Source organism: Desmodus rotundus, chromosome 7, assembly GCF_022682495.2.
Source record: "Desmodus rotundus isolate HL8 chromosome 7, HLdesRot8A.1, whole genome shotgun sequence".
In the NCBI taxonomy this organism is placed as follows: domain Eukaryota; kingdom Metazoa; phylum Chordata; class Mammalia; order Chiroptera; family Phyllostomidae; genus Desmodus; species Desmodus rotundus.
Genome location: NC_071393.1, coordinates 81,809,792 through 81,837,597, shown reverse-complemented (window position 1 = coordinate 81,837,597; position 27,806 = coordinate 81,809,792). Strand labels below are relative to the sequence as shown.

Below are 27,806 nucleotides of genomic sequence, written 5' to 3'. Positions count from 1 at the left end.
TTTGTCTCTGGATTTTTGGAGACATCATCAAAGTTAGCCCAAAATATCTTGAATTCTAGTAGGAATTTCAAATGAGGACATTCGGAAGGATTCATGTGGGACTTTTCTTTAAGAGCAGTGTATCAGAGGGAAGCGTTATACAGAATTTGGTTTGCAGGCAAAGAATTTAAACATCGATCTGTGTCACTTTTCAAAGTTCAGGGACTTTTCAAAGTGAATGTTTTACAGTATATTATGGCTCTGAAAATTATTACTTAAGTTCAGTATCTTTATTTAAATATATATAAGCATTATAAACAATCTGAATTTATGCTAATGAACAATATTGATTTTGCTTTATTAGAAAATGGAAGAACCTCCCAGGAACATTGAAGAATTCTTAAAGTTTCAAAATTGGGTAAGTAGAACATCCTATTTTATATACCAGTGCATCTTTTAAAATATCAGTTATAGAGATGGAGAAATCTTGGGAAAAGACTTTAAGAACAGAAATTCTTAGGTCCCTATTATCTTTTTCTTTTTAAAAAAAGTTTTACTGAATTTATTAGGTTGACATTGGTTAAGAAAACTATATAGATTTCAGATGTACAATTCTATAATACATCATCTGTATGTTGTATTGTGTGTTTACCACCCAAAGTCAAGTCTCCTTCATTACCATTTATTGCCCTCTACTCTCTTGTACCTCCCCCACACCCCTTTCACTCTGGTAATCACCATACCATTGTCTGAGTTTTTTGCTCTGTTTCGTTTTGCTTAATCCCTTCACCTTTTTCACCCAGACCCCAACCACCCTACTCTCTAGCAGCTGTCAGTCTATTCTCTATATCTATGAGTCTGTTTCTATTTTGTTTGCTTATTTATTTTGTTCATTAGTTTCCACATGTCAGTGAGATCATATGGTATTTGCGTTCCTCTGATTGGCTTATTTCACTTAGCACAATACTCTCCAGGTCCAACCATGCTGTCACAAAAGATAAGATTTCCTTCTTTTTTATGGCCAAGTGGTATTCCATTGTGTAACTGTGTGACAGCTTATTTATCCACTCATCTACTGATGGGCACTTGGGTTGCTTCCAAATCTTGACTGTTGCATTGTAAATAACGCTGCATTGAATGTGGAAAATACATTTCAGGGTGGGATTTGTTTATAAATATTTACATCCTTTCAGTAGGCACTATCTTGTAGCATTCCCTCTTGTCAATATTCTGTTCTCTTTTTCATTTCTAAAAAATTCTAGTCCTATGCCCCATCAGAAGAATTGTATAGACATTTCTATATAATTTTCCTAATACAGGATTTTTGTCTTATATATTTACAGCTTACAGAATATTTGACAGTTATGCTTACTTACATCATTTGTCCATTCACCACAGCTTAGACCCATAGGTAGTTTGCAGAGGTGTTGCATCACTATTCTTTGATGTTGAATCGGAGTAACACACTTAAAATGTGTTTTTATGTTGAAAGCTCCAGTTTCCATTCTGTGTAACTACTGACTTCTGGAGTTATTGAGCCTATATGGGTTTTCTCTTGGGTTCATGCACTTGTGAGTCTGAAGGTCAGGTTTGTTTTTCATTGAGGAGTGTCAAGGGCTAGGAAAAAGATGTTAGTATGGAAGGCAGAGGGAACGGGAGGCTTTTTTAATGAGGTGTGTACATATTTTGAGTAGATTAGACTTTAATTTGCACTTACACTTAAATGTAAACAGAATTTGCTGTGACTAAGCTGTTGACAATTGAGTTTCTAAAATATCTATTTTTAAATATCTATTTTCTGTTCTTATATTTGTTTACATTTTTAAAAAATATTTTGAAAAAGGATTGCATTCCCTTTAGGAGCAAATAGAAAATGAAAATGTTCCTGGTTTACAAAAGTTTATTTCAACCACTGTGGCAGAACCAGAAAATTTTAATTACTTTTAGGACAAGCTTTTTGCAACTATTTTAATTTAAATAATGATGGAAATGTGCTATAGCCTAATCACAATGTTTTGGGTCTTTTTTAATTCTAAGAAAAGGGATTATAGTTAAAATTAAGCTAAACTCAGCAAATAATTATAGAGACTTTTGGACTATATCATCATACATAGTTTGAGAATCTATGATTTCAGATGAAATTTTCTAATTATTTGAAGTGAAATATGCATAGTCACTCTGTTCAAATTCTGAATAATACTAATCAAATTACGATCAAAGGTTTATACCTGCCCTTACCAAAGATAGAATAAAATCAGAATTAAGCCCTGGCCAGTGTGGCTCAGTTGGTTGGAGTTTTATCCCATGCACCAGAAGATTGGGGGGTTGATTCCCGGACACGGCACATACCTGGGTTGTGGGTTTGATCCCCGGTTGAGACACATATGAGATGGAACCAATTGGTGTTTCTCTCTTACATCAATGTTTCTCTCTCTCCCTCTTCCTTGCTCTCTAAAATAAGTAAACATATTTTTAAAATCAAAATTAAAGCACAATGCCTGTATGCAAAGGACAGCATATACATTAATAACCTTCCATTTTTATCAGATAATATTTGATAAAACAACATATCCAGTTGTGCTGTTTTGTCATTTATGGGTTTATCTGTAAAATTTTTTATTGTCTAGATTTCCCAACCAAATAATTGTATTCTATAGTTTTATTTTTTTCAAGTTTGGACTATATCTATGCATTGCCAAACTATAGGATACTTGAAAATATCTAGGAATAAGATGACTGGATATTTAACTTTTTTGTTGTTGGAAAAACTTCTATTTTATAGACAATAGTTAAAAGCTAATAATTTCCTCAATTTCATTTAAGAAGTGTTTTGAGCACCTACTGTGTGTCAGGCACATAGATACTTAGAACATATCTGTGAATAAAAACAGGCAAAGTTTCCTGTCTTCATAAAGCTTTCATTCTTTTTTAAATGAGGCATATTATAAACAAACAAGTAAATAAAACAAAAGAGAAAATAAAATATATTCTAAGCCACTATGCCTTCCTGCAAAGCCTATCTGTTTAATTTTCTTTTTTTCTAAAATATAAAAGCAAAGGCGTGTATTTGCATAGTTGTACAGTGGTTAAGATCAGAGGCTCTGGAGTCAGATTGCCAGGTTGCCTATGTTCAAATGCCAGCTCTGCTACTAAGTAGCATTAGAACAGTACCTGGAACCTACCTGTTATCTATTAGTTTCTTATACCTTATGCTTTGCCCTTTATTACATTGCCTAAAGCCCTCTCATTTTGGCCAGTTTCCACCATTTCTATATTTCTTTTCTAATTGTAATTATTTTATGCCTTCTACTCCTCTTTCCTGTCTTCCTTTCCTTTGTTATAGTTCCATGTACCTTCTTACCTTCAATCATTTCTCTTCTCATTTCTCTCTTGGTCAATTCCCACATTCTTTCTTGTTCTTCCCTCATCACTTCATCAGCATTCTATTTCCATTTTTGTTTTTATGAAAATATTTTTGTATTTTTATAACATCCTTTTGTTCCACTAATATTGTATCATTATCAATTCTCTTATTCTATTCATTCATTCATTCATTTAATGATTTTCATTCACTACCTACTATTTGGCAGGTAATACGTTCTGGACACTGAAGATACAAACAATGAACAAAAAAGAGAAATATCCCTGCGCTAGTGGAATTTACATCACCCTCCTCCTCCTGCCCTACTCTGTACTATCACAGTTTTTTATTGCTTTTCAGTTATTTAGGTACTGAAGAGTTGGTTTGAATTCCTTCCTCATCTATTTATCACATTCGATCTTCCCTGTTATTTATTTCTTACTCTTTGTCTTTTTCTGCTTTCCTGTGATTTCTACCTGTTGGTACTTTATTCCTCTTCTCTTAGGGCATCAGTGTCCATTTCTGTTAACAGACCTGCTAGGTTTGTAGTGCAGACCTGGATGGTACTGAGATCCCTAATGGGATTTTTCACAGGAGGTCAAAGGTGCTTTATGATAGAGAGGATAATTATTTCATTTTCATTCTCTTTATTCGGGAAATGCTATGTTATTTATCTGTTTACTCATTCATCTATTCATCCATCCATTTAAATGACCCATAAGGATTGTTTTCAAAAGTGGCTGTTATTCTAATTTGACAATGTTTGTCTCTGTGGACTGTATCCTAGGATCATAACTTATTCTTCTGAGATCTTCGTGTTTTTTGACACTTAGTCAAAAGTGTCAAACCCTTTGACACACCTGAGTGGTTGTGTTTCTTTTTTCTTTTTTCTTTTTTTTTTGCGGTTGTGTTTCTTAAGATATATGTGTATGTTTGTAGGATTTGGGAGAGTGTGCATATGTATCTAAGTAATATTCTTTCTTCCAAAAGGCAGAGGGAATGAGATCCCTCTGGGAAAGCTTTCCAACATTAAAAGGTAGATATTATATAAGTACTTTCTATCATTGGAGAGCACAGTTAATAAATAAACATGTATAATGGCTTTAGTAGACTTTTTTTGGCCTATAAACAACAGAAATTTATTTCTCATAGTTCTGGAAGCTGGGCAGTATAAGATCAAGGCACCAACAAATTTGGTGTCTAGTACAAAACCTGCTTCCTGGTTCATACACAACCTTCTTTCTGTGTCCTCACATGGTAAAGGGTTGAGCAAGCTCTCTGGAGCCTCTTTTATATGGGTACCAATATCAATCATGAGGGCTCTACCTTCATGACCTAATCACCTCCCAAAACTCCACTGCCTAATACCATCATCTTTATGGTTAGGATTTCAACATACAATTTTGGGGGTGACATGGACATTCAGACCATAGCAGATGCTATCAGCTCTAGTGTCCAACAGACATAGGACAAAGGGGGACAACTTGCATCCCAGGTTTGGGTCATCAGTAAGGACTGTAGCAGAGTGTACACATCAATAAATTTTAGAGTTGAGTGGGATTTGATAGGTCAAACTAGTCATCTTGTTCTCTACTATCCTGGCCCTTACAGTAATTCTTTTAGCACTAGTGGTTTTAGTAGACTTTTAAACAGAGAAAAGGGGATTCCTCTTATTTCCCTCTCTCTTCTGTTTTCTTCCTCTCCTTCCCTTCCTGACTAATTCAGTCCTGAAGCCATTTGGAGACCAAAACAAGGCAGGCAAACAGATTGGCAGGGAGGTGGGATGTACTGTGGTAGCACAGAGCAAGCTGTCTGAACTCAACCACAGTGAGAAGCATGTCCATGTGACACCAGGTGTCAGAGTCCACGGGAATGATGATGGTATGCACATGTGGCCAGGGGTAGGGGCAGAGGGTGGTTTCGGGAGGTGAGGAGGTAAGTTATGGCCTGATGTGGGAAGTCAGAGCCCAAGTAGGGAGTAAGGATGGTGTCCCTGTAGAATGGTCAACCTGGCAAGGGGTATCAGAGCTAAGCAGGATGAGAAGGGCATCCAGTAAAGAAGAGGCTATCAGTAGATAGAAGAGATTGGTTAGTGATCACCTGAAAGTGTAGATAAAATAATTACATATATTAAAGATAAGGGTGGCTAAGGTTTTTTCAGTGCTGGAAATAATTATAATATGGAAAGAGAGACAATTAGATTGTTTAGAATAGGAATTGGAGGTACCAGTGTGAGCTCATGATTTTTTTTTTATTTTTAATATATTTATTGATTATGCTATTACAGTTGTCCCATTTACCCTCCTTCACTCCACTCCATCCTGCCCACCCCCTCCCTCCCACATTCCCCCTTATAGTTCATGTCCATGGGTCATACTTATAAGTTCTTCGGCTTCTACATTTCCTATACTATTCTTACCCTCCCCCTGTCTATTTTCTACCTACCATTTATGCTACTTATTCTCTGTGCCTTTCCCCCCTCTCTCCCCCTCCCACTCCCCTATTGATAACCCTTCATGTGATCTCTCTGTGGTTCTGTTCCTGTTCTAGTTGTTTGCTTAGGTTGCTTTTGTTTTTGTTTTAGGTGTGGTTATTAATAACTGTGAGTTTGCTCTCATTTTTTCTGTTCATATTTTTTATCTTCTTTTTCCTAGATAAAGCCCTTTAACATTTCATATAATAAGGGCTTGGTGATGATGAACTCCTTTAACTTGACCTTATCTGAGAAGCACTTTATCTGCCCTTCCATTCTAAATGATAGCTTTGCTGGATACAGTAATCTTGGATGTAGGTCCTTGCCTTTCATGACTTGGAATACTACTTGCCTGCAAGGTTTCTTTTGAGAAGTCAGCTGAGAGTCTTATGGGAACTCCTTTGTAGGTAACTGTGTCCTTTTCTCTTGCTGCTTCTAAGATTCTCTCCTTCTCTTTCATCTTAGGGAATGTAATTATGATGTGCCTTGGTGTGTTCCTCCTTGGGTCCAGCTTCTTTGGGACTCTCTGAGCTTCCTGGACTTCCTGGAAGTCTATTTCCTTTGCCAGATTAGGGAAGTTCTCCTTCATTATTTGTTCCAATAAGTTTTCAGTTTTTTGTTCTTCCTCTTCTTCTTCTAGCACACCTATAATTCGGATGTTGGAACATTTCAAGATGTCCTGGAGGTTCCTAAGCCTCTCCTCATTTTTCTGAATTCTTGTTTCTTCATTCTTTTCTGGTTGGATGTTTCTTTCTTCCTTCTGGTCCACATCATTGATTTGAGTCCCAGTTTCCTTCACATCACTATTGGTTCCCTGTACATTTTCCTTTGTTTCTCTTAGCATAGCCTTCATTTTTTCATCTAATTTGTGACCAAATTCAACCAATTCTGTGAGCATCCTAATTACCAGTGTTTTGAACTGTGCATCTGATAGGTTGGCTATCTCTTCATTGCTTAGCTGTATTATTTCTGGAGCTTTGACCTGTTCTTTCATTTGGGCCATTTTTTTGGGGGGGTCTTGGTGTGCCTGTTACATAAAGGAGCGAAGCCTTAGGTGTTCACCATGGCGGGGTAACGCTGGTCACTGCACTGTGATGCTGTATGTGGGGGAGGGCCCGAGAGGGAGCAGTGGCACTTGCTCCACTCTCTGCCCGATTTCAGTCACTGCCTCTGCTACCCACAATCAAATTGGGCCCCTCTAGTGCTGATTCCTGAGTGGGTGGGCTTGTGCACATTCTAGGCCCCTGTGAGCCTCTCCAAAAAACTCTCCTGTGAGGCTGTGAGTTTCTCCTGCTGCCGCCTCCACCCCCATGGGTGTTTCCAATCAGAGGTTTGAGGCTTTATTTCCCCGAGCTGGAGCCCTGGGTTGCTCCACCGCTGTTCCTCCTGGTTTATCTATGCGCGAATGTGGGGTTGCAGGGTCTGCTAGTGGTCACACTGCCTAACCCGTTTGTTCCACAATCCCCCATGTCTCTGGGTCCAGCCATGTTGCTGCAAATCCTGTCCGCCCCGGCTGCCCATCTCCGCCCCTCCTACCAGTCTGGATGAATGTTTCTTCTTTATCTCCTTGGTTGTCAGACTTCCGTGCAGTTTGATTTTCTGTCAGTTCTGGTTGTTTATTGTTTTTAAATTGTTGTTGTCCTTCTTTTGGTTGTGCAAGGAGGTGCAGTGTGTCTACCTACACCTCCATCATGGCTGGAACTCAAGCTCATGATTTTTAAGTACACAGAAAACTAAAGATATATGAAGCTGAAATGTAATGGGTGATACTGAACTAGATCCTTTTGGTATAAAGGGCATTGTTGGTTCACTTGATGAAACTTGAATAGAATCTGAGGATTAGATAACAACAGTGCATCAATGCCCATTTCCTGATTCTGGTGGTTATATTTTGGTTCTGTAGAAGAATGTGTTTGTTTTTAGGAAATACACACTGAAGTATTCAAGGATGGTGGATCATCAGTCAAGTAAGCAATTTATTTTCAAATGATTCAGGAAAAAGTTTTTATAAAGCACTTGAAGCTTCTAAAGTTTATGATGGTTTCAAAATGTTTAATGAATACATTTAATAAAAATAATGCTGTGTAATAAAATCTCAATTTTAGCTCATTGATTTAAATTGTACTCCATCACATTTTTTGCAGGATTATTGGCCAAGGGACGTCCTTTTTGAAGATAATGATACATGGGAAGACACTCTGAATAAAATAAAAGAAGATTGTTCATTTACTTCAATTTATACACATCTACAGGAAAATGTCCCTCGAATATATGATGCCCAGATAATCATGGAGTCAAGATTACAGGAATGTTCAACTCTTTTGGATAACCATGCTGCTAAAATATTTGAATGGCACAGCATAATTTCAGGTAAACATTTTCAAACGTGTAAAGCAGTGGTCAGTTGTGTGTGTATATATGCGTGTGTAAATGTGTCTGTCTCTGTGTCCATAGTCTCATAAAAAATGAAACCCTAAGGTATAAAATACCTAAAAACAAAATTAAAATGATTTTTATTTTAAAAACCTCGTATTTCAAAATGGTCTAGTACAGATTTTTAGTTGTACATGAACATGTAGATTGAAAGAAAGTGTTCCTGGGACAAAACCTCAAATAGCTGTGAACTCTGTTAAGCTGGAGAAAAGGTAGCTGAATATCAGGGAAATAGGATTGTGTCAAGTGATACTGGCGCCAGAGACAAGCAAGCCAGCAACGGTCAGGGTGTCAGAACATAAATACCTAAATCCCAATGTAAAAGGGGTGAGAGTTGATCTACATGAGCTAGGTTAGCTTGAAGGAAGGAGGTGTTTAATATTCAGTACTGAATGGCTGCAGAGTGAGTAAAAAGCACATCTGCTAGTAATGATAACTTTTACTTCCTTTCAATATTTGTATAACTTTTTTCTCATCTAATTAACACTTTCAGAAAAGTTTTTAGATACTAACGGTAATTCTTGTCTTATTCTTGATCTAATGGGAAAATATCATATGTAAGTCTTAAAAATGCTGATATTGGTTATACCCAGGAAGTATTTTCTGTGTATTAAGTAAATTTAATTAGCTATATTATTTAGATATTTAATATTCTTTTATGTACCTTGATTTTTCAAATTCTGAGAATGTGTTTAAATATACTATTAAATTTACTTTACTACTGTTGTATTTTAAATATTCTTCTTTAATTTTGGATTATTTTCAGTATAAAATATTTTTGTAATATGTATATGTATAGAGAAAGAGACAGAGACAGAGTGCACGTATGCGCACTATAAAAATAATTTCAGGTACATTCATTGTCCTCAGTATATAAATAGCAGAGCCTGGACTAAAGTCTAGGTTAACTGACTTCACAGCCCCCCATAGTCTTTCACTGGGCCATGCTCCAAAGTCTGTACTTTCTTGAATTTAAGGTGACCGTAACAGCACAATGCAGGTAACTGAGCTATTTGGAAAACATGGGCTTGTTCAGTCAGAAGAGAATGAGGTAATACTTTAGATATAGGAGTTAGTAACGATGACATACTAGTTTGAACTTGACATTTCTAAAAAACAAAAGGGAAGAGAAGATATAACAGTTATTTATTCAGTTAATAAGTTTGTATGTCTAGCATTATGCTTATCAAAATAGCTAGTTGATTCCATTGAATAGTTTCATATATGTTACATTTAAAATATTTAGATCCTTTTCATTTTTAAAGAAGATATACATATGTATACACACACAAAATACACATATATGTTGTGAATTTTTATTTTTTAAAGGTTCCCAAGGAAAATTGGAAAAATACAAGGCATTTCTAAGGAAGTACCATAAGAAAAAGATGATAATGGTATGGTATTTGTTTTCATCTTTTTTGAAAAATTATGTTTCCACAGAAAATATAATTACTATAATTGGATAGATTACTCCATAGATATTTTCAAAATTTCCTTTTAGTCTTGTATCTTCTGTTTAACTCTGTGTTTACAAAATAATTGGGCTCATATTCTCTTTACACATACAATATTAGAATGTTGATATTTTCACAGCACTAGGAGTTATTTAAAAACTTATTTTAATGTATATACTCCATCCTTTTGTTATTTAATAATTTAAATCCTATACTAAGTGCAGGTTCCATATCAGTTCTCCTCCTATAGAAAAAATTAAGAATTCATTTTATGAAACATTCATAGAAGAGCTAACACCTATCCTTCTCAAATTATTTCAAAAAATTCAAGAGGAGAAAAGACTCGCAACCTTACTTTACAAGGCCAGTATTATCCTAATTCCCAAACGAGATAAGCATGCTACAAAGAAAGAAAATTATAGGCCAGTATCCATGATGAACATAGATGCCAAAATCCTCAAGAAAATATTTGTAAACTGGACCCACCAATACATTAAAAAGATCATATACCATGATCAAGTGGGATTTATTCTATGGATGCAAGGTTGGTACAATATCCACAAATCAATAGAAGTGATACACCACATAAACAAAATGAAGGATAAAAATCACACTATCAGCCCTGGACAGTGTGGCTCCATTGGTGGGAATGGTTGGAGCATTGTCCAGTAGACCAAAAGGTCATGAGTTCAATTCCTGGTTAGGGTACATGCCTAGGTTGCAGGTTTGGTCCCTAGTCAGGTGCATGTGCAAGGCAACCAGTCAATGTTTCTCTCTCACACTGATGTTTCTCTCCCTCCTTGTCTCCCTTCCCCTCTCCCTAAAAATCAATAAGCATGCCCTCAGCTGAGGATAAAAGAAAGAAAATTCACATTGTCATATCAATAGATTTAGAAAAAGCATTTGCTAAAATCCAGTACTCATTGATGATAAAAACTCAGCAAAGTGGGAATAGAAGGAGCATACCTCAATATAATAAAGGCCACACAGGGCAAAACCAAAGCCAACATCATATTTAATGGGCAAAACCTAAAAGCATTTCCCTGAAGATCAAGAACAAGACAGGTTGTTGAAGTTAAGAACAATCCAACAATAGCCAGAGGGGAGTGGGGAGGGGATAGTGGGGAAAGGGGTTTTCAGGAACTACTATAAAGGACACATGGACAAAATCAAGGGGGAGGATGGAGGTGGGTTTGGCTAGGGTGGGGTGGAGGGGTGGGGAGAAAATGCAGACAACTGTAATCGAACAACAATAAAAATAAAGAAATAAAAATAAAAAGAGATTTTATATACAAATCCCATTTATTATTTTCTAATAAATCTATATCTTAACCTTCTCAAAAAAAAAAAGAACAAGACAGGAATGTCCACCTTCACTACTCTTACTCAACATAGTACTGAAAGTCCTAGCCAGTCAGACAAGAAAAAGAAATAAAAGGCATCTAAATTGGAAAGGAAGAAATAAAACTGTCTTATTTGCAGGTGACATGATACTGTACATAGAGAACCCTAGAGATTCCACCAAAAAGCTACTAGAACTGATAAATGATTTCAGGAAAGTAGCAGGATACAAAATAAATATCCAGAAATCAGTTGTATCTTTATACACCAATAATGAACTATCTGAAATGGAAACTAAGAAAATGATCACATTTACAATTGCATCCAAAAAAATGCCTTTGAATAAATTTAAACAAGGATATCAAAGACATGTACTCATGCACCACAGAAGACCCCAAATAGCCACAGCGATCTTGAGAAAGAAGAACAAATTTGGAGGAACCATGCCACCTGCCATTAAACTATACTATAAGGCCATAGTAATCAAAACAGCATGGTACTGACATAAAACCAGATGTATACATCAATGGAACAGAATAGAAAGCCCAGAAATAAACGCACACCTTAATAGTCAATTAATATTCAACAGAAGAGGAAAAGAACATACAATGGGATAAAAATAATCTACTCAATAAATGGTCCTGGGAAAATTGGACAGATATGTGCAAAAAATGAAACAAGCCCACCTTCTTACAACATGTGCAAGAATAAATTCAAAATGAATTAAAAACTTAAATGTTAGGCTCAAAACCATAAAAATCCTAGAGGAAGACCTAGGCAGTAAAGTCTCTGATATTTCTCATAGAAATACTTTTTGGTATGTCTCCTCAGCCAAGGGAAACAAAAGAAAAAAAATAAGTGAGATGACATAAAACTAAAAAAACTTTTTTCACAGCAAAGGAAACCATCAACAAAATGAAAAGATAACCCTCTGAGTGGGAGAATATATTCACCAATGACACATCTGATAAAGGTTGATATTCAAAATTTAGAAAGAACATATAGTCCTGTCCAGTGTGACTTGGTTGGAGCACTGTCCCATAACCAAAATATTGCAGGTTCATTTCCCAGTCATGGCACATGCCTAGGTTGCAGGTTTGATCCTTGATCCCCGTTCCAGGTTTGGGACCTATGATTCCTAGTCCAGAACCATGTGGAAGGCAATGAGTCAATGCTTTTCTCTCATTTCATTGTCTCTCTCTCTCTCTCTCTTACTCTCTCTCTAATAGCAATGAAAAAAATGTCCTCCTCAGGTGAGGATTAAAAAAAGAGGAAGAATTTATAAAACTCAACACCAAAAATAAAAACCAAAAAAAAACCCCAAACAAAAGAAACAAGCCAATTAAAAAGTGGGCAAAGGACCTGAATAGACACTTAAACAAAGAGGGCATACAGATGGGCAATAGACATATGAAAAGATGCTCAACATCACTTATTATCAGAGAAATGCAAGGTAAAACCACAATGAGATATTACCTCACACCAGTCAGAATGGCTATCATCAATATTTCAACAAACAAGTGTTGACGAGGATGTGGAGAGAAGGGAACCTTGTGCACTGTTGGTGGGAATGCACATTGGAGCAGCCACTGTGGAAAACAATATGGAGTTCCCTAAAAAAACTAAAAATGGAACTTTTATGACCCAGCAATTCACTTCTGGGAATATATCTGAAGAAATCCAAAACACTGATTCAAAAGAATATATGTACCCCTATGTTCATTGCAGCATTATTTACAGTAACCAAGACTTGGAAGCAACCCCAGTACCCCTCAGTAGATGAGTGGATCAAAAAGAAGCGGTACATTTACATAATGGAATGCTACTGGCCATAAAAAAGAAGGAAATGTTACCATTTGCGACAGCATGGATGGACCCAGAGAACATTATGATTAGTGAAGTAAGCCAGTTAGAGAAAGACAAATACCATATGATTTCACCTTTATATGGAATTGAATGAACAAAGTGAAGTTATAAGCAAATTAAAGATAGACTCATAGATAGAGAGCAGGCTGACAGCTCTGGGGAGGAGGTTGGGGGAGGAGAGATCATGCAAAAAATAAAAAGGACTCAGGGACAACAGTGTGGTGATTGTAGCAGGCAGAGGGTGGTGGAGTTGGAAAAGAGTATAAAGAAGATAAATGGTAATGAAAAAATAAAAAAACTTTAAAAAATAAATAAAAATTAAAAATTTAGATAATCCAGATTAAATTATATATTATAATTAAATATATATGTGTTTCTACACCATTTTATTAATATATGTGTTTCTACACCATTTTAAAATTAAATTAATGTAATAACCCTTTTATTGGATTCTCAGGTTACTGCTCATTATTCATTATTACTTACAAAGCTGCTGTGAATATATTTAGAGCTAAAGACTTTGCTTATCCATTATAGGAGACCGTTCTGTGTGGCGTGGGCCCAGCTCCCACCCAGAAAGGCCAGTGGGGAGTGAGGTCCAGCACACAGGACCCACGCCCACAAATAGGTTCTCCCGTGGACAAGCCTGCATTGTACCTAGGCTGCTATGAGGCTTGCTTTTGCTAAAACTCCCCCACCCTGAATTGAGGCAGCAAACGTTTACTGCGTATCTTTAAAGTAACTTCCTAAAGTCTATGCTAAACCTTCCAAGGATCAATGTAACCAGTTCAACCACTTTTCCCTCTACATTTGCAAATATCCTTCCTCTTTTATGTAATTAGCAACTCCCTCTCCTTTGTTTTCTGTAACCACCTAAAGGGAACCTGTGCATAGTAAAGAGGATCATCCTCAATGTAATATGCCCAGAAAAGCAATAAAAGCCTGACAAGGCAAGGGTCAAGGTGCTCTCCTCTTGAGAGAGTGGCCTTGCCAACCCTTTTCCTCCACAGGACTGGGTAGTCTGTGTGAATTTGTCTCGTCTCAGCCACAACACATGGATCCCGCGAGCCGGGATCCACATCAATTCATGAGTATTTTCTTAAGATAAATTTCTAGAATTGGAGGTACATGGGAAAATAAATATGAAAGTCTAAGTTTTTTGACACTTTGACAACTTGTTCTCTAGAAAAGGAGCACCAATTTATTTTTGTAACAATAGCTTGTGATTGATCTCTTCCATTCCCTTGCCAACATTTAATATATATTTAAATGTTGGCAGAATTGACAGGCATAAATGTTACTAATTTCATACATTTTACTAACAATATTGATTTTTAAGGTTTTTATTAGTCTTTGTGTTTCTATTATTTTGAGTTGCCTATTTATGAACTTTTGCCATTTTTAGCTGCTTTTTTATTTCTAAGAGCTCTTTATGCTTTAAAAATAGTACCCCTTCTCAGTAATATATGTTATACATGTTTATACCACCTTTTTGTTGCCTTTTTTAAAATATGAAAAAGGGAGACATTTATTGAAGAAGATAACAAGATACAAGAAACATTGTACATAGGACAATGACACCTAAGTCCCCTTCAAAGTAGGCACCTTGGGATCTCACACAGTTCTCCCAATTGCCATGAGCTGCCCTGTCCTACTTTCCTGACTCTCATCGTTGGTCTGAAATCTCTTCCCTTGCAAAGATGATGTTAGTTCTGGGAAAAGCCAGAAGTTGCAGGGTGTCAAATCTGGGCTGTAGGGGGCTGAGTCACCTGGGTGATTTGATGTTTCACCGAAAAGCTCTGCACAGAATGTGATGCATGAGCAGAAAGGTTGTCATGATCTCTGTTGTTGTCTTTTAATTGAAAAGGTTTTTTTGCTCTATAGAACTTCATATTTTTATGGATTCATAATTTTCTATTGAAATTTTCTGCCTTCAGTGCCCTAATATTTAAGAAGGCTTTCTTCATCACAAAATAATGCATGTATTTACCTGTGTCCTCTTGTATTATTCTTGATATCTGTTTAATCTCTTAATCCATACAGTGGAGTGTGTGTGTGTGTGTGTGTGTGTGTATAAGGGAGTAAAACATAACAATCTTATTTTAACTTCATCAGTAAATTTTTGTGACTTTCTTCATATAAGTTCTACATATTCCCTGTTAAATTCACTCCTGGATAAATTTTTATTACTAATGTCAATGAGATTGTTTTTCCATTATGTTATTAAGTGGGTTATTATTGATATATAGGAAATTATATTGGTATATGGATACTATTCAACATTGTTAGTGGTTTCTCATCTTGTCTCTGAGTCAGACAGAATTCTAATACTTTGCTATTAAGTGTAATGTTTAACGGTTTAGATAGCTATCTTTTTTCAGTTTAATGAAATTTATCTTTATCCCTACTTTACTGAAGATACGTGGATGTGGATGTACATTTAGACTAGACATGCAGGCGCCCCTTGTTTCACTGCACTTTGCTCTATTGCGCTTTGTAAATACAGGGTGGGGCAAAAAGTACATTTACAGTTGTGAGTACATAAAACAGTTTATTAGTATTATTTATTAATTATTGTATTAATGTACTTTTTATTTTTAAATTATTGTATTATTTTTAATATGAACAACTGTAAACCTACTTTTACCTCACCCTATATTGGGCTTTTTCACAAATTGAAGGTTTGTGGTAACCCTGCATCAGCCAAGCCTCTCAATGCCATTTTTTCCATCAGAATTTGCTAACTTCATGTGTCTGTGTCGCAGTTTAGTGATTGTTACAATATTTCAAACATATCCACTGCTATCAGATTTGTTATGGTGATCTATGATCAATGATCTTTGACATTACTACTGTCATTGTTTTGGGTCTTCACAAACCATGCCCATACAAAAACAAAATTAATTGATCAAAGTCGTGTGCTTTCTGACCGCTCTACCAATAGAACAGTCCTCTCTCCTCCTTCTAAGGCCTCCCTATATCCCAATACGTGACAATATTGAAATTAGGCCAAATAATAATGCTACAGTGGCCTCTATGTGTTCAAGTGAAAGAAAGAAATGCATGTCTTTCACTTTAAATCAAAAGCTAGAGGTGGGAGTGGATAATGGGGGGGAAGAGGACTTGGGTTTTCAGGAATAACTATAAAGGACACATGGACAAAACCAAGGTAGGGGGTGGAAGCAGGGAAGGGAGGTGGGGGTGGCTGGGGTAGGGAGGGTGGGGGGGTAAAAGCAGACAACTGTACTTGAACAACAATAAAATAATTTTAAAAATAATAATAAAAAATCCTTTTTCAAAAAAAAAAGCTAGAAATAATTAAGCTTAATGAAGAAGGCATGTCGAAAGCTAGGCCCCTTGCAACAAACAGCCAAGTTGTGAATGCAAAGGAAATGTTCTTGAAGAAAATTAAAAATGCTATTCCAGTGAACACACAAATGCTGAGCGTACAGAAACAAACTTATGCTGATCTGCAGGAAGTTCTAGTGGTCTGGGTAGAAGATCAGACCAGTCATAATATTTCCTTAAGCCAAAGCCTGATCTGGAGCAAGGCCCTAACTCTCGTCAGTTATCTGAAGTCTGTGAGAGGTGAGGAAGAGGCAGAAGAAAATTTGGAAGCTAGCAGAGGTTGGTTTATGAGATTTAAAGAAAAAGGCTATCTCAGTAACATAAAAGTGCAAGGTGAAGCAGCAAGTCCTGGTGCAGAGGCTACAGCAAGTTATCCAGTAGATTTAGCTAAGACAGGCTGAACTTATAAGGGGCTAATGCAGCTGGTGACTTCAAGTTGCTCATTTACTGTTCTGAACATCCTAGAGCCCTAAAAATTATGCTAAATCTACTCTACTTGTGCTAGATAAGGGGAAAAACAAAGCTTAGATGACAGCACATGTGTCTACCACATGGCTAATGAATATTTTAAGCCTACTGTTGAGACCTACTGCTCAGAAAAAGATTCCTTTCAAAATATTACTGCTCACTGACAATGTACATGGTCACCTGAGAGCTTTGATGGAGATGTACAAAGTTAATGTTGTTTTCGAGCCTGCTAACACAACATCCATTCTGCAGCCTATGGATCAAAGAGTAATGTTGATTTTTAAGTTTTATTACTTAAGAAATGCATTGTGCAAGGTTATAGCTGCCACAGATAATGACTCCTCTAATGGATCTGGGTATAGTAAATGGAAGACCTTCTGGAAAGGACTCACCAGTCTAGATGCCATTAAGAACATTTGTGATTTGTGGGAAGAGGTCAAAATATGAATACTAACAGGAGTTTGGGAGAAGTTGATTCCAACCCTCATGGGTGACTTTGAGGAGTTCAAAACTTCAGTGGAAGGAGTAACTGCAGATGTGGTAAAAATAGCAAGAGAATTAGAATTAAGAGTAGAGCCTGGAAATGTGAGTGAATTTCTACAATCTCATGATAAAATTTAATGAATGAGGACTTGGTTCTTATGGATGAGCAAAGAAAGTGGTTTCTTGAAATGGAATGCATTTCAGGAAAAGATGGTGTGAAAGTTGTTGAAATGACAACAGAAGACTTAGAATAGTCCATAAACTTAGTTGATAAAGCAGCAGCAGGATTCGAGAGTACAGACTTCTATTCTACATGGGTAAGATGCTATCAAACACCGTCACATGTTACAGAGAAATCATTCATGAAAAGCAAAAAAAAGAAAAAGTACTCACGGACATGGACACCAGTGTGGTGATTGCTTGGGAGAGGGGGTATAAGAGGACTAAATGATCATGAAAAACTGTAATAAAGACTATATACTAAAAAACATCATTCATGGAAGGAAGAGTCAATCCAAACGTCATTGATGTCTCCACCCCCACCTTCAGCAACCACCACCCTATCAGTCAGCTGCCATCAACATTGAGGCAAGAACCTCCCAGCAAAAATTATGACTCACTGAAGGCTCAGATGATGGTTAGCATTTTTTCAGCAATAAAGTATTTTTCGTTAAAGTATGTACATTGTTCTTTGGACAATTACATAATTGAATTTGAACTATTCAAATTCAATGAACCATTGAACCATTACCTAATGCTATTGTATTGCACACTTAATAGACTACAGTATAGTGTAAACATAACTTCTATATGCACTGGGAAACCAAAACATTTGTGTGACTCACTTTATTGTGATATTTCTTTCAATGTGGTTGTCTTGATTTGAACCTACACTATCTACAAGATATGCCTATGATATAAGTATCACTCTGCTCAAACACTTGGAAAAACCTCCATGGTTTGAAATGGAGAGGAAAATAATTCACTGTGATGATACCAAAGCTACTTTGAGACTTTAATCTATATTAAAGTCTCAGATTACATTAGTAGCTTTTGAGAAGTTGAACCATTCTTGTATTTTTAGGATATACTTTTTAAATCTATGTTTTATAAGATATGATTATCTCTTTTGGCTTTGTTGTCAAAATTATACTAACCTAGGAAAGTGAGTTACTTAGCTTTTTCTCTCTTTCCATTCTCTAATTAGTTTGTAGAATATTGGGATATCACTTGTTCTTTGTATGTTTGGTAGAAGTTGCCTGTGAAGTTTTATTGATTTATTTATCATTTGTATTTTGCAGAGGGGAATAGGTAGGTTGCTAGAAAAGCTGTATGGAAGTAACCAGGTACCACACAAGCAAATATACCAATTTTGGGATATTATCAAAACCTAATATTGAGTGGGAAAAAAGCAAGATATCAAAAATATGTACAGTTGATATCATTTCTTTAAATTATAAAAACACAAAAATGTCTATTTTCTTTATATATATGTACATATATGTGTAAAAGTATTTTAATGAAATGAAAGGGATGGAAACAAAAATATTAGTGACTATCTCAAGAAGGGGGAACTCATGAGTAAAACTAGAAATCATTGTAAAAGCAGATCTGAATTTTTGTTATATAGTTATATATAAAGTTTGTATATTCTCTTTAAAATAGTCACAAGCAATTCTAAAATGTCAGTAGTAATCCCTTCTAGGTTGTAGGGACATGGGGATGCTGGTAGTTATAGTATTCATTATAATTTCTATATATTTTTAAGTTTTAAATTTCTGACTATTGAATTTTATCATATGGCTTTTAAGAATCTATTGAAGTGACCTTTAGACGAATTATACTAAAAAAAGTTTTAATATTTTTATTGTTAAATATGTTTTATTGGATTTTTTATCAGGATTTCAACATTTATTATATTTGTTTTTGTATTATCTTTCCCAGATGTATGACCAAAAATTAGTTTTGTTTTATTATTACTCTGCTCCTTAAATACTTCCAGTTTTGTTTTGTTTTGTTTTTTGCTTCCTGCAGAATAAAGTCAGGGCTTTCAGATTAACATTAATATCTTTCTAAATTTGATCCCATTTTTGTTGACCAATTATATCTGAAGCTCTCAAGCACATGGACTTCTTTCTATCGTAGTTGATCTCACTTTCCCTAAATAGTCTTTCTTTTTTACTCCTTTGCACACTTTTAAAAATGCCAATAATGTGATTCTCTTTCTCTTAGCAATCTGTTACTATCCTTTCAAGTTTATTTCCAATTCATCTCCTCTACAATAATATATATTGTGTCGTGTTGTGTGTATATTAACATTTTCCTGGAGGAAGTAAGGGTATGGAAATTAGTAAACAATATATCAGCATGTCTAGATGATCAAAAAATAATGTATATGGAAGGCTACTTCTTTTCCGTGTAAAGGAGTATGGTGAACATGGAGATGTGCCACATAGATTCCCCTTCAAGGAAGGATTTGATGCTCTAGCTGCTGAGAGTGCTGTTAGGACACACTCTAAAGCCCCTTTAGGGATTGCCTCACCTATATAGAACTCCTGAGAACTGCCCTCCAGGACCCACCCACATCCAATGACTAATCAAGTTGGAGGCAAAAAGGACTGGCTAATTCAACCCAATGAAGGACTAGGATGCTGGGTTCTTGCAGCTTTGGAGCTCTTCTTGGGGTCAGTTGAGACTGTTAGACTTGTATCATAGCTGACTTCTCCATCTTTCCAGTCTTGTGTCTCCCCTTTCTTCCATAGTTACTGATCCCAAAGGCACTCCCAATAAAATTCTGAACACTAACTCTACCTCAGAGTCTGTTTCCTAGAGAATCCAGACTGTAGTAAGTTATCTGTTCACATTTCTGTTTTAGCCCTTATCCGTTAGTGTAATGTTTGTGTATGTATCTTATTCCCCTCTTGACCTATGACTGACTGAAGGGCAAGGACCATCGTTGTATTCCTAGCATCTAACCCAACAGCCACAGACTTCAGGCCAAGATGGAGGCATAGGTAGATACACTTTGCCTCCTTGCACAACCAAAAGGAGGAAAACAACAAGTTTAAAAAACAAAAAGTAACCAGAACTGCCAGAAAATAGAACTGTATGGAAGGCTGAAAACCAAGGGGTTAAAGAAGAAACATTCACCCAGACCGGTAGGAGGGGCAGAGACAGGAAGCTGGGGTGGAGAGGACTCATGGCAAAGCAGTGGCTGGTGGAGTGGTTGGTTCCACATTTGCATGCAGATAAGCTTGGAGGAACAGCTGGGGAGCAATACAGACCATGCAACCCAGGGTTCCAGCATGCGGATATAAAGCCTCAAAACCCCTGACTGAAAAAACCTGAGGGAATTGAGGTGGCAGGAGAAACTCCCAGCCTCACAGGAGAGTTCATTAGAGAGACCCACAGAGTCCTAGAACCTACACAAAACCACCCACCTGGAAATCAACACCAGAAGGGCCCAATTTGCTTGTGGGGAGAGGAAGAAGTGACTGAAAGCCAGCTGAGAGCTGAGCAAGCAGCTTTGTTCCCTCTCAGACCCCTCCCCCACATATAGCACCATAATGCGGGGAAGTGGGTTGCCCCGCCCTGGCAAATACCTTGGGGCCCGCCCCTTACTACCTAAAAGGCACAAGAGACAAAAAAATATGGCTCAAATGAAAGAACAGATCAAAACTCCAGGAAAAATACAGCTAAGTGATGAAGAGATAGCCAACCTTTCAGATGCAAAGTTCAAAACACTGGTAATCAGGATGCTCACAGAAATGGTTGAATATGGTCACAAAATAAAGGAAAAAGTGAAGGCTATGAAAAGTGAAATAAAGGAAAAGGTACAACATCCCAACAGTGATGGGAAGGAAAACTGGACTCAAATCAACTATTTGGAGCAAAAGGAATAAATAAACATTCAACCACAACCGAATGAAGAAACAACAATTCAGTAAAATGAGGAGAGGCTTAGGAACCTACAGGACAACTTTAAACATTGCAACATCTGAATCATAGGGTGTTAGAAGGAGAAGAGGAAGAGCAAGAAATTGAAAACTTACTTGAAAACATAATGAAGGAGAAATTTCCTAAACTGGCAAAGGAAATAAACTTCCAGGAAGTTCAGAGAGTCCCCAAAAAGTTGGACCCAAGGAAGCAACACCCCTAGGTGCATCTTAATTATATTACCCAGGATTAAAGAGAAGGAGGGAATCTTAAAAGCAACAAGAGAAAAAGAGACAGTTACCTACAAAGGAGTTCCCATAAGGCCATCAGCTAATTTCTCGAAATAAACCTTACAGGCAAGAAGGGGATGGAAAGAAGTATTCCAAGTCATGAAAGGCATGGATCCACATCCAAGATTACTGTATCCAGCAAAGCTATCATTTAGAATTGAAGGGCAGATAAAGTGCTTCCCAGATAAGGTCAAGTTCAAGGAGTTCATCATCACCAAGCCCTTACTATATGAAATGTTAATCTAAGAAAAAGAAGATGATCAAAACTATCAACAGTAAAATGACAACAAACTCACACCTATCAACAACTGAACCTAAAAAAACCAAAAACAAACAAAAATGAACTAAGCAAACAACTAGAAGAGAAACAGATTCACAGAAATGGAGATCACATGGGGGCTTATCAATGGGGAGGGGGAATGGGGAGAATGGGGGAAAATGTACAGGGCATAAGAAGTATAAGTGGTAGGTACAAAATAGAGAGGGGGAGGTTAAGAATAGTGTAGGAAATGGAGAAGCCAAAGAACATAATATGTATGACTCATGAACATGATGAACTAAGGGGGGGGAATGATGGTGGGAGGAAGGGTACAAAGCAGAGGGGAATAAAGGAGAGAAAAAATGGGACAACTGTAATAGCATAATCAACAAAGTATATTTTTAAAAAATGAACAAAATTTTAACCTCAAAAAGGGGCAAGCAAGTCACAGAATAAAAGGCAATTTTTTAATAAATTTTGTTTTATGAAAATCAAAAAAGAGAACAATAGCAGCATTCTAGGCTTCAATAGGAGATACACACATGCACACACAGAAGTTATTTATTAAGAATTTAAGAATTTTTTATATTAGTTTATTTATTTATTTAATATGTAATCTTTATTATGTATTTTCCCATTACCATTTAGTCCTCTTATACTTCTGTGCCCCCAGCCATCACCACATTGTTGTCCATGTCCATGAGTCCTTTTTCCTTTTTGCTCAGTCCCTCCACCCTTAACCTCCCCTCCCCCAAACTCTGCACTAGCTGTCATCTGTTCTCCATCTATGAGTCTGTCTCTGTTTTCCTTGTTAGTGCAGTTTGTTTGTTAGATTCCACATATGACTGAAATCATATGGTATTTGTCTTTCTCTGACTGGCTTATTTCACTTAGCACAATGTCCTCCAGGTCCATCCATATTGTCGCAAAGGATAAAATTTTCTTGTTTTCTACAGCCAAATAGTATTCCATTGTGTAAATGTCCCATAGTTGTTTTATCCACTCATCTATTAATGGACACTTGGGCTGCTTCCATATCTTAGCAATTGTAAAAAATGCTGCAATGAACATAGGGGTGCTTATGTTCTTTTGAGTTAGTGTTTTGGGTTCCTTTGGATATATTCCCAGAAGTGGGATTGATAGGTCAAGAGGCAAATCTATTTTTAATTTTTTGAAGTATCTACATACTGATTTCCACAGTGTCTGCACCAGTCTGCATTCCCAACAGTGCAAAAGGGTTCCTCTTCCTCCACATCTTTCCCAGCACTTGTTGTTTGTTGATGTACTGATGGTAGCAATTCTGACAGGTGTGAGATGGTATCTCATTGTGTTTTTTATTTGCATTTCTCTGATGATTAGTGATGTTGAGCATCTTTTCATATGACTTTGGCCATCTGTATGTCCTCTTTGGAGAAGTGTATATTCAGGTCTTTTGCCCATGTTTTTATTGGGTTTTTTGCTTTTTTGGTGTTGAGTTTTGTAAGTACTTTATAAATTTTGGATATTAACCCCTTATCAGATGTATCAGTGAATATGTTCTCCCATTCTGTGTGTTGTCTTTTTATTTTGTTGATTTTTTCCTTTGCTATGCAAAAACTTTTTAGTTTGATGAAGTCCCATTTGTTTATTTTATCTTTTGTTTCCCTTGCCTGGGGAGATATATCTGATAAAAAAATTTCTACGAGCAATGTCCAAGATTTGCTGCCTATGCTTTCTTCTAGTTTTTTTTTTTTATGGTTTCAGGTCTAACATTTAAGTCTTTGGTCCATTTTGAATTTATTTTTGTGTGTGGTGTAAGAAGGTGGTCTAGTTTCATTTTTCTTCACATATCTGTCCAATTTTCCCAACACCATTTATTGAATAAATTATCTTCAGTCCATTGTACATGCTTGCTTCCTAAATATTCTTTAATTTAGAATTTTAAAGATTATTTTAAATGTTTTCCAGCTTTCAGATGACTTGGAGATAAAGAAGAATATAGAGGTATTTAAAATTTCTGTTTTATGAAAGTACCCTATCAAAGTACTATGTGTAAGTAAAAGAATGTTTATAATAACATAGATGTAACTATAAATAGACATAGTGACTCTAGGAGAGAGAGTTGGGAACAGGTATAGAAGCTTTCTTTTTCTGCTCAGTCTTTTTTCTTATGTGTAACCTAGCTAAAATTCTTGATTATTTGAGCTGTATCAAATTAGTTCTGAAATATAATTTTGTTTTGCTTTTGGATTTGTCACATGGATATGCCAAGGATCTTAATTTCAGAGATGCTTCTGAAATCTTTTATAATACAAAGATTTTGCTTAGGGGGGGATAAATACTTTATTTTCATAAAAAGAAGTAAAATAATTGCCTAATAATAGCTGAGTATTTGTCTGTCTTTAGTCATATGAAATTATTAAACTGCAAAGAGTGAAGTAATTACTGTTATGTGAAATCTCCTCTTTCTAGGGTTGCAACTTCTCAGGATTCAAAAGAAATGCGCTTACTCCACTGCCCAGAAAATTGGATGCTGGACGAATTTTTCTTTTTATTTTAAAAGTCCAAAACTTTGATGTATGTAAATTTTTATTTATTGTATGATACAATTCAAGGATATGATTTAATGAATCAGACCTTTATGTAAATATATGACAAAGTAGGTGTTTAAGCAAGATTTAATCCTTTGGGTGTTAAGTCTGGCAGGAATGAGCAGTGATGTTTTACACCCTGATCACTGGAAGTGAATGTGTTAGACTCTGTGTTTCTTCCTCAGGAGTCTGAGGTTGCTTGTGTGCATTGGCTTGACATGCAATTGTAGGAGGTATTTTCTCCCCCCTCTTTCTGCTCTTATCAACTTAGGGTATTTTAGCCTGCTCATTTTGACTCTAAAATAACTCTGAGAGTTCTTCCCCACAACCCTACCTTTTTAGCCTTAGCCTGCAAGTGTCTAGGGAATTTTTGAGTTCCCCTACAGGGTAACGAATTGATGAAATACTGCAGGCATAGGAAGATAACTAGATTGTCGGCCATTGATCTAGTAGGTTGAGGGTTGCATTGATTTCCCACCCACTTAAATTTTAGATAGTTACATAATAAGGTTTCTATTTCCTGGAGGCTTAAACATTGTTCCTTTTACCCCCTGGGCAGATTTTTTTCAGACAGTTGTCTCAGATGGGCTTGTTCTCTAGTAGGCCCTCTTCCCCATCCTTTACCCCCAGGCTTGGGGTGGCTCTTTATTTCTCAACACTGAAACCGTGTTGTTCTCTCCTCTACTATAGTCCTCTATAGTTCTCCAGAAGGAGCATTATCAACCATTATGGATCTGTTCCAGCCATTATTTCCTGCCCTTTTTACAATCCCTTCAAGATGAAGGAAAATATATCCCTTCAGTGTTCCATCTTAAATATCCATTGTTCCAAGAAGTAGAATGTTATTGACTAATTTGGATCTCCTGTTTGCCCCTGAATTAGACAACCACAGCACACCTCAATTTGTAACTCCCCCTAGAATGATTCAGGAATGACACGCTCTCTTATTTCCCATGCTAATAGCAATGTTTTCCAATTCCCTTTTACATTTTATGGGATTTTGATGAGAAAGAAGGCTTAGTGTGTCCTCTTAATCCAATCACAGGATCCCATTTTTTTCTTTAAAGAAAAAATATAGTTGTTAATTAGAGTTATGCCTGGGCATATTTATTCCTTTCCCTAACTATATTTTCCAAATTAACTCAGGAAAAAAAATTATTGTTATTAAAAGAAATTAATATAATTGTTGTTAAAATAATTATATGAATATTGTTCCAGATCATCTATAATATTCTTTCTAACCCTAATATTTTATGTTCTAAGAGGGACTGCATTTTAAACATAGATGCATATACACCTACCACATACCACAAGGCAATCACATAAACATGGCATAGAAGTTATAGCTATGAGGAATTTTTAGTATGGTTGACATGGAAGATGCTGGCATAATTGAAAGAAATAGGAAAGTGAGGAGTGGAAGTAGAAGGTAGATATGAGCATTGGGGTTGGGGGTGAAGGGCATATGATGAGCAGCTGGGTTCAGATATTATGAATTTGTATATCAAAGGCATATCAGGGTATAGATACACATATTTTCTTTATTAATACCCCTACCTGATTTCAAAAATAAATTTAAAATGACTTACTAGAGTATGTACAATGCAATGGCATTAAAAATAAATAGATGATGACATTAGAGTGAGAATAAGCATAGGAAAATAACAGAGGAAAGTTTAGTTCATAGAAATGTTTACACTGCAGAACAACAATAATCAAAACAGCATGGCATTGGCCGAAAAACATTCACATAGACCAATGGAATGGAATTGAGAGCCCAGAAATAAAACCACATGTATATGGGCAAATAATTTTTTGACAAAGGATCCAAAAACACACAATGGGGAAAAGAAAGCCTCTTAAGTAAGTGGTGCTGGGAAAATTGGAAAGCCACATGCAAAAGAATGAAACTAGACTATAGTTTGTCCACATGTACAAAAATTAATTGAAAATGGACTAAAGATAAATATAAGATCTGAAACAATAAATTATGTAGAAAAAAAGCATAGCTACTAAACTCATGGACCTTGGTCTTAGAGAAGATTTTATAAGTTTGACCCCAAAGGCAAGAAAAATAAAGGCAAAAATAAGTGAATGGAACTATATCAAACTAAAAAGCTTCGCAGAGCAAAAGAAACTGCCAATAAAACAAAAAGCAACTGACCAAATGGGAGATGATATTTGCAAACAGCTCCAACAGGGGTTAATAGCCAAAATATATATAAAGAACTCATACAACTCAACACCAAACAAACAATCCAATTAAAAAATAAGCAGAGGACCTGAATGAATACTTCTCCCAAGAAGACATAAATGGCCAACAGACATATGAAAAGATGATCAACTTCACAAGCTATTAGAAAATTGCAAATCAAAACTACAATAAGATACCATCTCACACCTGTCAGAATAGCTATTAACAACAGGACAAGTGATAACAAGTGTTGGAGAGGTTGTGGAGAAAAAGGAACTCTCATTCACTGCTATTCGATATGTAAACGGGTACAGCCACTATAGAAAATGGTATGGCAGTTCCTCAAACAATGAGAGTTGCCATATGACCCAGCAATCCCTCTTCTGGTTATCTACTTGAAAAACTTTTATTCACAAAGATATATGCACCCCTATGTTCATTGCAGCATAATTCACGGTGTCCAAGACATGGAGACAACTGAAGTGTCCTGCCATAGATGATTGGGTAAAGAAGATGTGGAACATATATACTGCGGAATACTGCTTAGCCATGAGAAAAGATGAAATACTTCCATTTGCAATAACACTGATGGACCTTGAGAATATTATGCTAAGTGAAATAAGTCAGAAAAAGCTAGGAACCATATGATTTCACTCATACGTGGGATATAAAACTAAAACACATAGACAGAGGCAACAGTATTGTAGTTACTGGAGAGAAGGGGGTGGAGGGGGGTGAGAAAGGGTAAAGGGAACCAAATATATGGTGACGGAAGATAATTTGACTATTGGTGGTGGGAAAACAAAGCAATATAGAAATCAACACTTGAAACCTGTATAATCTTATTAACCAATGTCACTGCAATAAATTTAATATAACAGAAAACAAAAAAGTGCCTAGAATAACTTAAAAGGATTGAATTTATGGATCTAAAACTCAGAAAGAGAAGGTTAAAGGCTACTGTTATATGCTTGAAGGTGTGGAAATCCATTGAAATGCCTGAATTTCCTAACCCCATCTAAACACATTCCTGCACATACAGTCATAGATTAAATTTCTTGAATGAAAGTGTATATTATCCCCTGTACCATGCAGAACACAATATTGGGTGGAGATGATGCTTAGTAGAGATTGTATTAAATTGAATTAAGTGAAAAGGGGCCTATATTACAGATATAAGGAGAAAGCTGAGCCACAAGCATGCTTACATACACAGAGATTCATGAAAACATTAGAAGTAATTTTGTTCAACTTAGAGTCAATATTAAGAGAAAAATTTCCAAGTCAGATAATCTATAGGTTTTAAGGTATATCTACATTTACTTGAATCCAATAATTATCGCAAAGG

General features: G+C 36.2%; 1 protein-coding gene across 1 annotated transcript in view; it reads left to right on the top strand.

The window, feature by feature from the left end:
- FAM227B (family with sequence similarity 227 member B) overlaps positions 1-27,806 on the top strand; it is a 220,170-nt gene that overhangs the window by 2,110 nt on the left and 190,254 nt on the right. The window contains exons 3-7 of the mRNA XM_053928968.2: positions 344-397; positions 7,958-8,183; positions 9,576-9,643; positions 23,642-23,677; positions 24,146-24,250. Coding sequence (XP_053784943.1) covers positions 347-397; positions 7,958-8,183; positions 9,576-9,643; positions 23,642-23,677; positions 24,146-24,250 — 486 coding nt within the window. The 5' untranslated portion in view covers positions 344-346. The remainder of the gene's footprint in view (positions 1-343; positions 398-7,957; positions 8,184-9,575; positions 9,644-23,641; positions 23,678-24,145; positions 24,251-27,806) is intronic.